Source organism: Alligator sinensis, unplaced genomic scaffold, assembly GCF_000455745.1.
Source record: "Alligator sinensis unplaced genomic scaffold, ASM45574v1 scaffold885_1, whole genome shotgun sequence".
NCBI lineage: Eukaryota > Metazoa > Chordata > Crocodylia > Alligatoridae > Alligator > Alligator sinensis.
In genome coordinates, this window is record NW_005842056.1 from 1,226,537 (window position 1) to 1,239,778 (window position 13,242).

The 13,242-nt window shown below is 49.8% G+C and overlaps 1 protein-coding gene across 7 annotated transcripts in view; it reads right to left on the reverse strand.

Moving 5' to 3' along the window:
• Positions 1-6: 6 nt before the first annotated feature.
• Positions 7-13,242, reverse strand: part of LOC102368863 (mitogen-activated protein kinase kinase kinase 3-like) — a 92,952-nt gene continuing 79,716 nt past the window's right edge. For all 7 annotated transcript variants that reach the window (XM_006022953.3, XM_006022952.3, XM_025203364.1 and 4 more), the window contains 6 exons: positions 9,977-10,171; positions 8,839-8,987; positions 7,884-8,015; positions 4,139-4,268; positions 3,370-3,547; positions 7-462 (listed from right to left, as the gene is read on the reverse strand). In XM_006022953.3, coding sequence (XP_006023015.1) covers positions 234-462; positions 3,370-3,547; positions 4,139-4,268; positions 7,884-8,015; positions 8,839-8,987; positions 9,977-10,171 — 1,013 coding nt within the window. In that variant the 3' untranslated portion in view covers positions 7-233. The remainder of the gene's footprint in view (positions 463-3,369; positions 3,548-4,138; positions 4,269-7,883; positions 8,016-8,838; positions 8,988-9,976; positions 10,172-13,242) is intronic.

The window sequence follows — 13,242 nt, forward strand, 5'->3', positions numbered from 1 at the left end:
GCGACAGCTGTTCTCCATAGCCAGCTGGTGCATAAGTGCAGTTTAGAAACTGGTCCCCTTGGTGACAATGAGGTGCGACTGATCATGCGACCTCAGACCCAGGGGACCTGGAGTAACACAAACAGGAGGCTGAGGGCTGAGTTTTCAGAGTGCATAAGCCCATGGGTCTGTTTTGTTTCCCTTCCCTTTTCCTCGTATCCTCCGCCCGCATTTCCCCTGCTCCTCACGAGGGTCTAGAGGCTGCAGCTCACAAAGGGGTGCCTCAGCAGGTCCTCCGCTGTGGGCCGCCGCTTCTCCTCCACAAAGATCTGCTTGAGGAAGTTACGGCAGCAGTCCGAGACGCCGTCTGGGAGCTGCGGCTTGGTCGGCTGGGTGGCAATTTTGAAAATGGCTGCCATGGCTTCAAATTCTGCCCAGGGTGGCTTCTCTGTTAGCATCTCCACCACAGTGCAGCCCACGCTCCTGCAATGAAGAACAGGAAGAGCGAGAGGGTTAGAGAAGCAAGAGGGTTCATCCAGCCACCATGCTGCCTCATCCCCGTCCCCCAGGCATCTGACCCGAAATTATTCATTATAATCATAGAAAATGAGGGCTGGAAGGGACCTCAGGAGGTCACATCCAGTCCAACCCCCTGCTCCAAGCAGGACCATCCCCAACTAGAGCATCCCAGCCAAGGCTTTGTCTAGCCGGGTTTTGAAAACCCCCAAGGATGGAGCTTCCACCACCTCTCTGGGTAACCTGTCCCAGTGTTTTACTACCGTCCTAGTGAGAAAGTTCTTCCTAATATCTAACCTAAACTTCCCTTGCTGCAACTTGAACCCACTGCTCCTTGTTCTGTTAGAAGTGAAACTCCCTGAACTCAAAGCTTTAAGAAGCCCCCACTGATCATTCTGCAAGTGAACATCCTGTGCATGGGTCAGCAAGTCTTTCTGAAGCCCTAAATTAAAGCAGACAATGGGAACAAAGCATACTCTGCAATTCAGCAGATTCACACACACACAGATGCACACCGTTGCCAATGTGTGCCGCACATTTTCTGCTTTCATTTATAACACAAAAGGTCACTAAGCCTCTCCAGCTGTGCAGGTATACTGCCAAGGCACCATCAGTGCTAACAGATTCAGCGTCACCTGCGTGAGGCTTCAGGCTGCCAGAAACAATCCTGCAAGAGGCCCGACTTGTTTCTTGATTCTAACAAACTGGTAGCTCCAGAGCTGACAGATAACAGTGTAGGGCACAATAAATATTCGGAGGTGGTGAGGCAAAATGCAAAATAAATGCAACTTAACTTTAAAAGCTTCTGTAGCAATGTATTAATTTAATTCAGCAAACCCTCCTGTTTTTACGGAGTTCCCACCAGAGGGCTGAAAACCTTGTTGTTGTCAGAAACGTTCAGGGTCCATTATCACAGCATCCCAGTGCCTTTCAGCTTTCATTGTACTGGTATGTAGCCACACAACAGTGCTATGAGGCAGGGATGCCTCTATTATTTCCACTTGTAGATGAAGAATGGAAGCATAGAGACGCCGATTTTTTAAAGGTATTTAAGCTCTGCTGCTCCCCACAATAAGGCTCAAGTGACTTAGGTGGCTAGATCCTACTTTCAGAAGTGACTTGAGAGGTGAAATTTCACGGAAAGTCAATGCTGAGCAGAAAACTTTGGCCCAGTTTCAAACTGCTTCTGTGCAGAGAGGGACCTATTTCAAAAGCACCTAGGTGGAGTCAGAGGGAGTTGGGCACTGACCCACGTCTTCTGGGCTCTAAAAACCTTTAAAAAATCTGACAATATCCTAACCAGTGAATCAGGAACCTGAGTTAGCTTAGGCCACTAAATGTAATCCTACTGCACCCTGCTCGTGTGTTTGAAATACAGAGGGTGGATACATTCCCCCCCCGCTCCCCTTCTTGCTGCTGTTTGTGACTTGATCCTAAGGCTGACATGATGTGCGTTACAAAAAGAGACATTTTTCTTTCAGGGACTGAAGGAAGGAATAGGATCACACTCACACCCTCCCAGGCAGAAGAGGCTCTGGCCTTAAATGATTTGCCTGAGGTGACCCAGACTCTGTGGCAGAGCAGAAAGTTTAATCTGAGTGAGTCCTTTCACCACTAGCCCAGCTTGGAGCACAGAGATCCAACTTCGTGCAGCCCTCCCCCAGGCTTAAGCAGTGCAAGGGCATTTGTGCTGGTCTGCAGAGAGCTGAATTCCCAGCAACTAGCAAGATCCAGGGCAGAAATGCAGGGGTGGGGAAATGTCCTGAAAGCTTCCCAGCACTTGGTGAGAAGTTTTGGCACCCGCATGGATTCTCTAGCCTCATTAAGCCAGCTTGGCAACCTTGACTTGTAATCACCTTTAACAAGAGCTAGCTATTCCCTCCTATCAGCTGGAGCAAGTGACAGGAGGGTAGCCTGCCAAAGGCTCCTCTGGCCTTCTCCCCACCAGTGTGAAGCAGCTCGAGTAACTCATTCCCATTGACCCGGCTTATTTGGAAAGGCAAGGGAAGAGGTGTTGTCTGCACACAGCGATGCTGAAGTTTGTTGGCACCATTACTGCAGCCATTCCAGCTGGTTAGGCTCCAGGCCCGATCCTGCAAACCTCAGAGGCCGATGAGATTGCAGGAGTGAGGGAGGGGAGCACACATTTACCAGGGTCAATGTGCAAATATCCAAAGCCAGAATTAGAGAGTCCCCATAGGTCCCCTGGAGCTGAGGAAGGTCATGGATACTTAAAAGAGCTTCCTGTTAACAGTCAACCCTGAGGAAACTAAAATTAGTGTCCACCAGGGTCCTGCAAAGTCACTTGTGACAAAAAGCAAGTCCACACTGGAGCCACAAACAGATCTTGCTCAAGGTCAAGACCATCCAAAATGATTTTGGGCACTTCCATTTGGGGGTATTTTGCCTGAAACACCCTGATGGAGCCGAAGGGAGGGCAGGTTGACACCTTAGACGCTGTCTAGTTCAGAGGCATGAGGTTTTGTAGACCACAATCTACTCAGTCAGATGCTAGAAATCTCTAAAATGCCACCCTGCACTACCTTCTGTCTGACTTCAGGCCAACACGGCAACTTACCTCTGTGCTCAAAGTGGCTTGAATTTCACAAGTGCTGAGCGCGCATTCTTGGAAAACCAGCCTCCTTTTTCATGTCCCAAGCCAGGTATCCAAAGACTGGTGCATCCAAAATCATTAATCTCTCCAGCCCTAACTTTCAGTTGTAACATTGAGGCACTAGAGCATGCGGTCTTTAAATGCTAACTTGACCTGCTGTTCTTGGAAAATTAACCACTACGCTTTTCCAAAATGGATGGCTACAATAGAAAACCATCATGTTAACCCACTTCAGTGGACAGGCCCACTTCATTTCTTACCACACGTCTGCTTTCCTCCCATAGCCTTCTCCACTGATCACCTCTGGGCTCATCCAGTAAGGAGTTCCTGTGACGGATTTGATTCCTGTTCCAGACATGCAGATGGTCTGAATGCGTTTGCTGGCCCCAAAGTCTCCGAGTTTAACATTCCCAGCAGAATTTCTCAAGATGTTGGCACCTACAGGTCAGGCACAAAAAAACAATAGAGAGAACTGCAGGCCAGAGCACACCGAGGAAAAGCAAGAAACACTCAGGCCAATGACCGGTAGCTCCACAGAGTTGGAAAGGCAATATCTGGTTACATTAATGCACTATGTGAGAGTCCTCTCTCTACCAGCTCCTTTTGAAAATCCCACTCAATGAGCATTGCAATTAAGGCAACCTCATAGCACTAACCCACTGCATGGAGAAGGAAGAGTTTTGGAAAAGTTGGGGCCAGCAACGGTTCCTCACTTACAATACCACAGGTCTTGAGTGCCAAGCGCCTCAGGCCTGATTTTGAGAAGTGCAGAGCTCGCGTGCTGGCAACAGGATCTCTGCAAGTCAAGCCCAAAGCATCTCCCCATGGGAACTGCAGCCAGAGGCCACCAGGAAAATTCAGGCTAACATAACACGTTTGAAAATGCCCAGCGAGCCTAAGGTAGAACCAGGGCAAAAACCCAGGAGTTGTAGCTCCCAGGGCTGCACCCTGACCACACAGCGTACAAGTCCCCCCAACATATCAGAAGACCTTAGATAAGTGAGAGGTTTCCCATTATTAGCTCCTTACCTTTAATATCCCTATGTACAATCATATTGCTATGCAAGTAGGAAACTCCCTGCAGAATCTGCCGTGTGTATTTCCGGGTGACGTTTTCGGTCAGGGCACCATATGCTTTTAACTGGTCCTTTATGGAACCCTGTTGCAAATAAGAAAATCATTGGGGTTTGGTGAGCCTGGCCCATTGCACTGCACTGCCTTTTACATTTGTGCGATCTCTATTTTTCTGCTTTAAAGAAGGCTCTGTGGGATGTCATGTGATGATGCCAAAATGAAACGCATTAAGTGTCATGGACATACGTAACAGATCCAGGGTTTGGTCCCACAGGACAATACTCCTCTGGGCAGAAGAGAAAGGTGTAAAGAGCTGGTCTGTGATAGAAGAACTGCCCATAGTTTAAGCCATGGGTGGCCAATCTGTAGCATGAATACCACAAGTGGCACAGGCATCCTCTGCATGGCACGTAGCAATCAGGGAGGGAGCTGCGAACACAGTGCGCATGGGACAGGGAGCAGAAAGAAGAGCAGCAGTTTGGGGTGGGTAAGAGAATAGGGGTGGCACTTGGGGTGGGCATGGGGCTTAACCTATAGCACGCCTGCCAAATACGTTGGCCCCCACTGGCCTAGGTTAACACAGCTTAGCTCTTTACCCCCCTCTTGTGACCACTGTACATCACCAGCCCAGGCATCTGAGGGAATGAATCTGAAGGGTACAAGCCCGAACTGCTCACGCCAAAGGACTACGTCTGTTAGATCAGAGGCAACGATGCCTCCAGCACTCACAGCCCCATCTAGGAAATCAGTCCGACAATGCCACAGGTGGCTCTGCAGGGGTTGGGGCAAGGAGCTCCGGATTGAAAAGCATTCATTTTGAGCGCTTGAGGCAAGGACCTTTTAGCTCAAGCGGCAAAGGTTCCCTACTTACAGTCCCCTCCACCAACACTCCTCGTGCCTTACACCTCCTAAGCTTGCTTTGCTCCAGGTCTGATTTTGTTCCTTCCCTCTTCCGAAGCCAGAGGTGCTCTTCTGGGAAAAACCCACCCCTCCTTCTCACTGCAGCTGGCATTGCCCGGGGTTCTCCATCATTATTCCCTTGTTAGGTATCTGTCCCCCAGGCTTTTTGGCCTTCTGGCGACCCCCGTCTTCCCTCTGTGGGATGGGGCACAGGTATTAGCACCATACCCAGGTGAGCCCACTTAAGAGCCTCCTCTGCTCCTGGAGTCAAACTGGCCAGTCCCTTTCACTAGCAGGACATTTAAGTGGGAAGGGAAAGAACAGGAGCTTCAGTATTTATACAGGTTAATGATAAACGTGATGAGCGACTGAGGCTGGTGAGAGGCCAGTTCGGTGCAGAAGGCTCCTTAGTAGACTGGCCTCTTCACAGCTCTTCCCATGCAAGCTGTGTTAACTCAGAACACAACCTTGGCTCGACAAAGCACTTCAATGCTGCTGCCCTATAGTTGGGGATCCAGGTCTCATCCACCAACCTCAAGGGGAGAGGGAGGCAGGGGAAGCAGAGCCCTGCACGATGGCATGAAGCAAGCTGCTGTTGCAGAATGAAAGTCAATCTTTATTTAGTCAGAGCCCTGGTTTATCACTAGAAAAACAAACAGGCCACTCTGTGCAGCTCTGGAAAAGCCACAGCATCAATGCTGGCTTCCTGACTGGGAACAGACATCAGTGTGTGACAGAGCGAGTGGAAAGAGAGTCGATAATGCTGCCAGGGCTTATTCTTCTGGTTCTGCGTCAGAGCCTGTAACTAGAGCTGCCAGAAAGGGGACCGTGGTTAGAAAGAGCATTGTACTCAGGGGCTTGCAGATGTGCAGTTTGTGGAAGTCTATTTTTCACACAGGGATCTTCTGAGTGGGAGTTTTTAGTCCTAACAGTGACTTGTGACCAGATCTACTGGTTCCTTCTGACTCTGCAGTCTATGAATAGGTGAGTGCTTGCAGCCTCAGAGGGCAAATACAGGGGTGGTGGGTAAGAAACGGATGGATCAGGGTAAAAGGGGCGGATCACCAGGTAATGCAAACGGAGCTACACCGGTTCATACAAGCTGCGGTCCTGGCCAGTGACCTCTAAGGGCCTTGTTACACGCTGCCAGATGCTGCTCAGCTTAGAGCTAGCTTGGAGCTCGGAGCAGTTACACCTTCAGACTAGAAACCTTCTCTGACCGTGTCCCACCCACACAGCTGTGACTTGCTACTAGCGGCCTGGTGAGCAGGGAGGTCTTGTCCAGCCCTACATCTCCATGATTTCTAGGTAGGGAAGATGGAGATGGCAGGGTCTTTCAAGGGCAAGGCTGGTGAGGTCACTGCCCCACGTGCTCACGGCTTGCTGTTACACATGTCCTGGTGCATCCATCAGCCTGTTCCCGGTGCCCGGGCAACTTCAGCTTGAGGTGGGGCTCAGCTGCAACCCTGCCTTCCCTCTCCTATATACTCCCCCTCAGCTCTGACCCCCACATCCACCCTGCCCCCACTTCCCTCGGTGCCCCTGGGCCCGGTGGGGGCAGCTCAGCAGCAGGAGAGTAGACAGACACCCCGGGAGGCCCAGGTAGCAGCCCCAGGCAGTGGCAGAGCCCTGCACCCACAACCTGGATGCCCCTACAGCTGCCCGGCTCTGAAGCAGCAGGTTCCCTGGCAGCAGGCTGCCCCCCACCCCACAGCAGGGCTTGGCAGGGAGGGAGAAGCACAGGGTCCAGCAGTGGCCACCTGCTCAGAGGCTCAGTGCTGGTGGGGAAAGGTGCCTGAGCCACCGTTCCTGGATGGGGGTGTGTGCTGGAAGCTGGAGGAAATAGAAAAGCTGCAGCTCCACTTAGCAGCCGGGGGTGTGAGAGCCCACAGGACACGAGGGTTGGGGAGAGACCACTGCATCCTGGGATACTGGAGGACTTCAATTTGAGTGGCACATCTGTGGGGAGTGGCTGCGCCTTAACTGAACAGGAGCTGGGTTGTGTGGATCAGAGATAATCATGCCCTGGAGTGGCGTAACTTTGAACTGCATAAAGAATGTTTTAAGCCACTTAAAGGCATTAATGTGTGGACAATCTAGGGGTTAAGAGCTCCAAAAGCTGCCCAAAATTAACGTGTAACAAGGCCTAAGGTGACGCCACTTACATTCTGAAGAACTGAGAAAAAGAGCTGGAGTTATATCTCCTTAGTTTCCTCCACATTAAAGCATCTTAATCCTACGCTGTCCCTGGAGATGTGTCATCATACACAAACAGAGTCACAACCAGGGGATAGCCCAATAAAGCAACATTGTCGTGAGATGAGGTGGTTTCAGAGAGCAGAGCTGTTCTGGTTATCAGCAATGCGTTTCCATGCATGCATCAAAATATAGAAATTAGCAATGCAGCCGAGAGCTGAGATTTTGACAGTGGATCTTTCCCAGAGTGCTCGGTAATCATAACGACAGATGGACCTGAACGCCTCGAATCGGAAGCCCGTTCTGAATCCAATCACACACTAACCAGGTGCTCAGGCAGGGGTCTGAAAGATCCAAATCAGGGTGCGACTGCTCCAAAGTGCAAAGAAATTTGAAATTATGATTTGATGGCGAACCAGAGGGGTCAGGCTGTGAAGTCTGACTTGAATCCAACAGTTTGGGGGCAACTGGATCCTCAATTAATTTTGGCCCTTTACAGATATATGGGTCAAGCAGTGGGACTTGGCTCTAACTCCAAACCTCTCTAGTTCAGGATGATCTATGTCTACACTTAGCCATGTGGGCTGGCCATGGCCGCACTTACCCCTGGCATGTATTCCACGAAGATGGACAATTTCCTTTCTTCTGTGTCACGCAAACAACCGTAATACTGGACTATTCTCTCGTGGCGGAGGGTCTTTAACAGCTGGATCTCACACTCCAAGGCATTCACCTCCTGTAGTGGAACAAACATGCAGTGCAGTGAAAAGAACGGCTTACAATAAGCCTCCTTCCTGCCAGTGGCTCTCTAGCTCATCTTCCAGGACTTGTGAAGCACTGACTGTGTCCACAGAGCCACATGGTGACACAGAGAGGATAAACTTGTTGTGCCAAGCTCAATCACAGCACACTGCTTCACCTGGGCTGCGTCCTGAACTGAGAGCAGTGCAGCCACCTCTGAGCAATGTATATTGGTCCACCCTCTGCAGCCACACCACTGCTGTCCTAGGTTTGGGGGCATGGGGAACAGCACAGAATAGCTGAGCATGCCAGCGTCTAACACAAGAAATCTGTGGTACAAAGCCCAGATGTGAAAATGAGTACCGCCCGTAGGAGATGATGGCCTACAAGACAGAGAGGGATGCATTGGGAAAATGTCACAGCAGGGAGTTGTGTTGAAATGTTCCCAGAGAAAAAAAAGAGGAAGAGAGAGGGAGTTAGAGGGATTTACTAGTTACATGGTTTCTTCTGCACAAGTCTGGGCTATCAGGAGAGAGAGAAATGAGGGGAACACCAGTTGCATGGGCTGCCTAGAGGCAGGAGTGGGAAGGAGATGGATGGATGGAGCATGACAGCTGGAAAAAGGGAAGAGCTGAAGGGGCAGGACAGAATGGGAGATAGCAGGTCTGAAGCATAGGCTGGGCCAGTAACATTCAGGGGCCTGGAAGGGATGAAGTATCTAATACTGCCCCCCACGATGCCACAAAACCTGGCTGTGATTCCCCCAGAAACCCTCCCTGATGCACTCAAGAAGGCTCAATCCAGCTTCATTCACCCACCTTGCTCGTCTCTTGACTGTCCGGATCAAATGGCACCTGCTTCACCGACAGCTCCCTGCCTGTGTCGGCATCGTAGCAGAGGTAAACCTCCCCGAAGGCACCCCTGCCAAGGAGCTTCCCCAGTCTCCAGTTCACAGGAGCCTGCAGGGCTACAGAAAGGGCAGGGAGAGCTGAATAAGGATGTAGCAGAGATGACCACCTACAGGCTCATCTGACCCTGCCAAAGGTAGCTCCTCTGTGTGCTGTGTAATGAATGAGGCACTTCCAGAAAGAGTGACCCCGGAGCCCTGCTCTTCCCAGGTGTCAGTGGAGTTACCACATTTTTTTCACATACAACACACACTTTTCCCCCAAAAAAGTAGCTGCTGGAAACTGGAATGTGCATTATATGCAAGGAAATACAACAATACCAGTTTGTGCCACTTACCAGGCCAAAGCAAAAGCAAAGCCTGCACATGATCCACAGGGAACAGAACAGAGCAAAGTCCACTCCCTACCCGTTACTCAGCTACTTACTACAAGGAAAGAGCTTTTCTTTGTTTTGCCTTTCAAAAATAAGATATGTAATAAGACATAAAAATAAAATATCTTATTCCAGGATGCACTGTATGTGAGGAAATACGGTATTCCCAATCTGTCCAGATGAAAGGGAAAGCAGAAGCAACGAGACGACGTGTATACAGGGTTTCTCCCCTGGGGCACAGTTCAGAGGGGTTTGCGATGAAGAGTGGTGTCTCCCCATTCAGACTTGTGAAAGGCAGCCAATGCTGGATTGGAAACCAAGTGCTGGTGAACAGCACCCAGCACTACCATGCCACTGATGGGAGTAGGGAGTGGGGAATAATTTGTCCCTTTGGGACTGCTGGGGGCATATAGCTTTCCAAGATGGAATTAGATCTACAACTATAGCATGACCATGAGATGTCAGGACCTTAGATCAGTGCCTCTGGAGTGCCATGCTGCCAGGCTGGTTTATTTTCAGTTCAGGTCTGAGTGGGAAGCGGATTGAAATACTCTTCCCCCACCTTTCCCCCTGCATCTGGACTCTCCTCAGAGGTTTCCCCATCTGCTGACCCTACCCAATACAATGTCACAGTCAGGCCATGGCTTTGACCACCAGCTGCTGAAGTTCACTCACAGTTCCTGGACTTCGTGGGGGACGTGTTGAAGACCTGCAAACCCTTTTCACAGTTGTTCCAGCGCTTGGTCCTGTGCTCCTCGTACTGTAAGGTGCTCAGCTTGCTGTCCCCATTAAAGCTCTTTGTCCTGCTGGAGGGGACAAGCTGGAACAGGGTCTCCTGGGGGACGTAGCTCCTTGGGAAAGTCCTTCGGCCTGTGTGAGGAAAACAGGAGAGCTGAGGATGGGACACACGACTGGTGGTGTCCAGCTCTTATCCCTTGTCCCCAGGTCTGACCTAAGTCTATGTTCAAAGTATCCCCAGTTTAAACTGGTTGTAGAAAAGGCTAGTTAAGCACATGCCAAACCCTGCACAGATGTGTGTAGTCTTATTGAACCTCGGCTGAAGGCAGTGAGGAATCAGTTTAGGACCAGTCAATGTAAACCAGGATTAAACCAGATTCAGAACATCTCCACAGGGTTTGCACCAGTCAGCTGAACTGGATTACAAAATGTAATGCAGTGTAGAAGACGTGCAAGGATTTAGGCTGTGAAATCTTTGCAGCAGGATCTGTCTTTTCATGATGGGAGGACCCTGACTGCCAACTGCAGTCTCTATCACCACAATAGAAACATCACCACCACCACCCAAAGGCAATAATGTTTGCTTCAAGAGAAAAGACAAGCTGCCTAGCTAGCTCATTAAGTTGGAGAAGAGTCATAGTAATACATCATTCATACTCTTTTCATCAGTGTATCTGAAAGCACTTTCCCAAGACAGCTGGCATTATTAAGGCCCATTTTACAGACAAGGAAACCAAGGGTGCCTATACAGGAGCAACGAGGCTTCTCCGATGCGCTGGAATTCCAGTGCGTCGGACCAGACTCGATTAAACGAGTCTGCCGAAGCAATTATCGCGCTTCAGCATCCCCCTGCATCACGTGCATCAGCACCCAAAGCTTAAAAATGGTGGCAGGGGGCCATCATCAAACAAGCTTTAGTTCAAACGCCCCCCACACCATTTTTAAGCGCAGGGACAATGATACACAAGATGTGGCAGCGCTTTAATTAGAGCGGGTCTCGGAGCCACTCTAAAGCGCTGCCTCCCCGCTCCCAGAGCACGTGTAAAAGTGCCTCAAGGCATGGGCAGTTAAGTGACTTGCCCAAGGTCCTCGTGCTGGCAGGCAGCAGAGCTGGAAATAGCTCTAGGCCTCTAAATCCAAAATGACTGCTGTGACCCTGCCAGACCAGACATTTCTTGCTGTCCTCAGGGTGAGCCTTGTGTAGCTCCAAGAGGTGAATTTCATGACAGCATAACCATCATCCCAGCTAGAGAAACGAAACAAGGCAGCGCAAAGAGATCAGTGTGGGTGCGCCCACTGATTATACCATCTTGGTGGCATGAAATGATGGGGAGCTGATGGGAAGCACTGAGGCACATGGAGTCCTTCATAAACACCAGATTCCAGCCAGCACCCACGACGTTCCTTCGGCCTTCACTCAAAATTAATCCCACAGAAAACTGAAAATGGAGAAAACCCTGGGCCTTGCCCTCCACCCCAAAATCAGGCAACCGCCTACCCGGTGACTCAGCAAGCGGTAATTCAAGCCACAAGCTCTGGGAATGCTCCTTGGGCTGCTTGTTCCAGACAGAACTTAATTGCAGAATTAATTGTTTCCTTCCAAATGAAACAGCCTGATGAGCTGCCTGGGTGAGTCTAAGCCCAATGCAAGCTACAAGGAAGCCGAATGAAGAGGGAAAACTTTAGCTCAGCAGAGCATTTACCACTACTAAAAGTCCTGGCATTACAGGGGTGGAAATACAAAAATGCCCGGCTGATGAGTGAAGCAGAGCCGTGGCAAGCCTGGCCGCTGTGGAATGATCTGTGGTCAGTGATGGAAGTGGCTGGGGTAAATCCTCATGGATAGAGGTTTCCTGGTTGCATCTAAATCAGTTTATTAACTATCTAGGTTCGCTTTGAGCTCCCTTCTTTCTATCCTCAGTCTCCAACACCAAAACCTCTTTCCTTTTCCTTTTGTATTTATTTTTTTTACACATCTCACCTCTTGCATGTCTCCTATTTCTACCCCTGGCCTATTATTCCTCCTTTCAATAGGTCTGTGCTATTCTGACAAGAAAGAACAAAACCTAAACTTAACTGAACTTTGACAACTTGATGCTGCTGGTCTGTACGATCCGCCACAGGAATCGCTGACCTCTAGATCAGCCATTCATCACTATAACAATTCGAAATTCAAGTCCAGTTGCAAAGGGTTAACATTATGGCCCGTCTGTGTGTATTTGTTTTGTTAAACTTAAGGAAGGGGTTAAATCAGGGCAAGAAGGATTTTTTATCAAAATATTTCTTAAATGGGATTTCGAAAGGCGCCGGTGATGATGAGGATCAGCTGGACTGTGGTAGCACCAATGATCTCAGCCCAGCATGCTAAGCGCTGCCTGCCACTTGTTAAATGCTGTGTCTTGGGAAAGGGGTGAGGCAACAGGATAATCTCTGAACCACAGTACTCCTCAGCTGAATCCAGAAAAGCAGAAAATCCTGAATTCACATGACATGCCGGCCAGCCAAGTTCCTACTGCTCTGTGCAGGGAACAGACATACACCCCATCAAAAATAGCTGAATGAGGGACAGGAGAAGGTCACCAGTAGATAAATGGGAGACCTAGCAACATGGCAAGGGGTAGAAACAGCCATTGAGAGGGTGAAAAAGCTGAACAAGATGGAGGGCATGAGCCTAGTAGATGCTCGGCACTTTGCAAGATCAGGCCCACGCTGCACCTTCATGTCTCTCTGCGGTGGCCCTGACTGGGACCTGTCCATGACTAACTTCTCCCTAAAACAGGGTCTCACAGCACTGGACAAAAATATACTGGCAAAATCTGTATTTGCAGAGCCCGCGTTTTGGTTGAGGCAGACACCCAGGGTGCTACATTAGAAGAGGAGGGTCCAGCCAGAGCTGGCTCTGCGGTGGAAACTAAGATAGGCTTGTGGCCACTGTGATAAAGCTCAGCAACTATCAAAAGGACTCAGTGAACTGTGAGGAAGGAGGGCCTTGCACTGGCCTGGGGACTCAGGAAACCTGGGCTTCCTTCCAGCTTAGAAATTGAAACTGTAGTCAGATCACTTCATCTCTATCTCTGGTCCCCATTTCTAAAACAGAAGTAGTTTTGCTCTTAAGGATTGTCCCCATTCCACATAGGGAAAACAGTCTCAAAACTGATACCATTAAAGTGCTAAAGAATCAAAGGTAAAGGCACACGTATGGC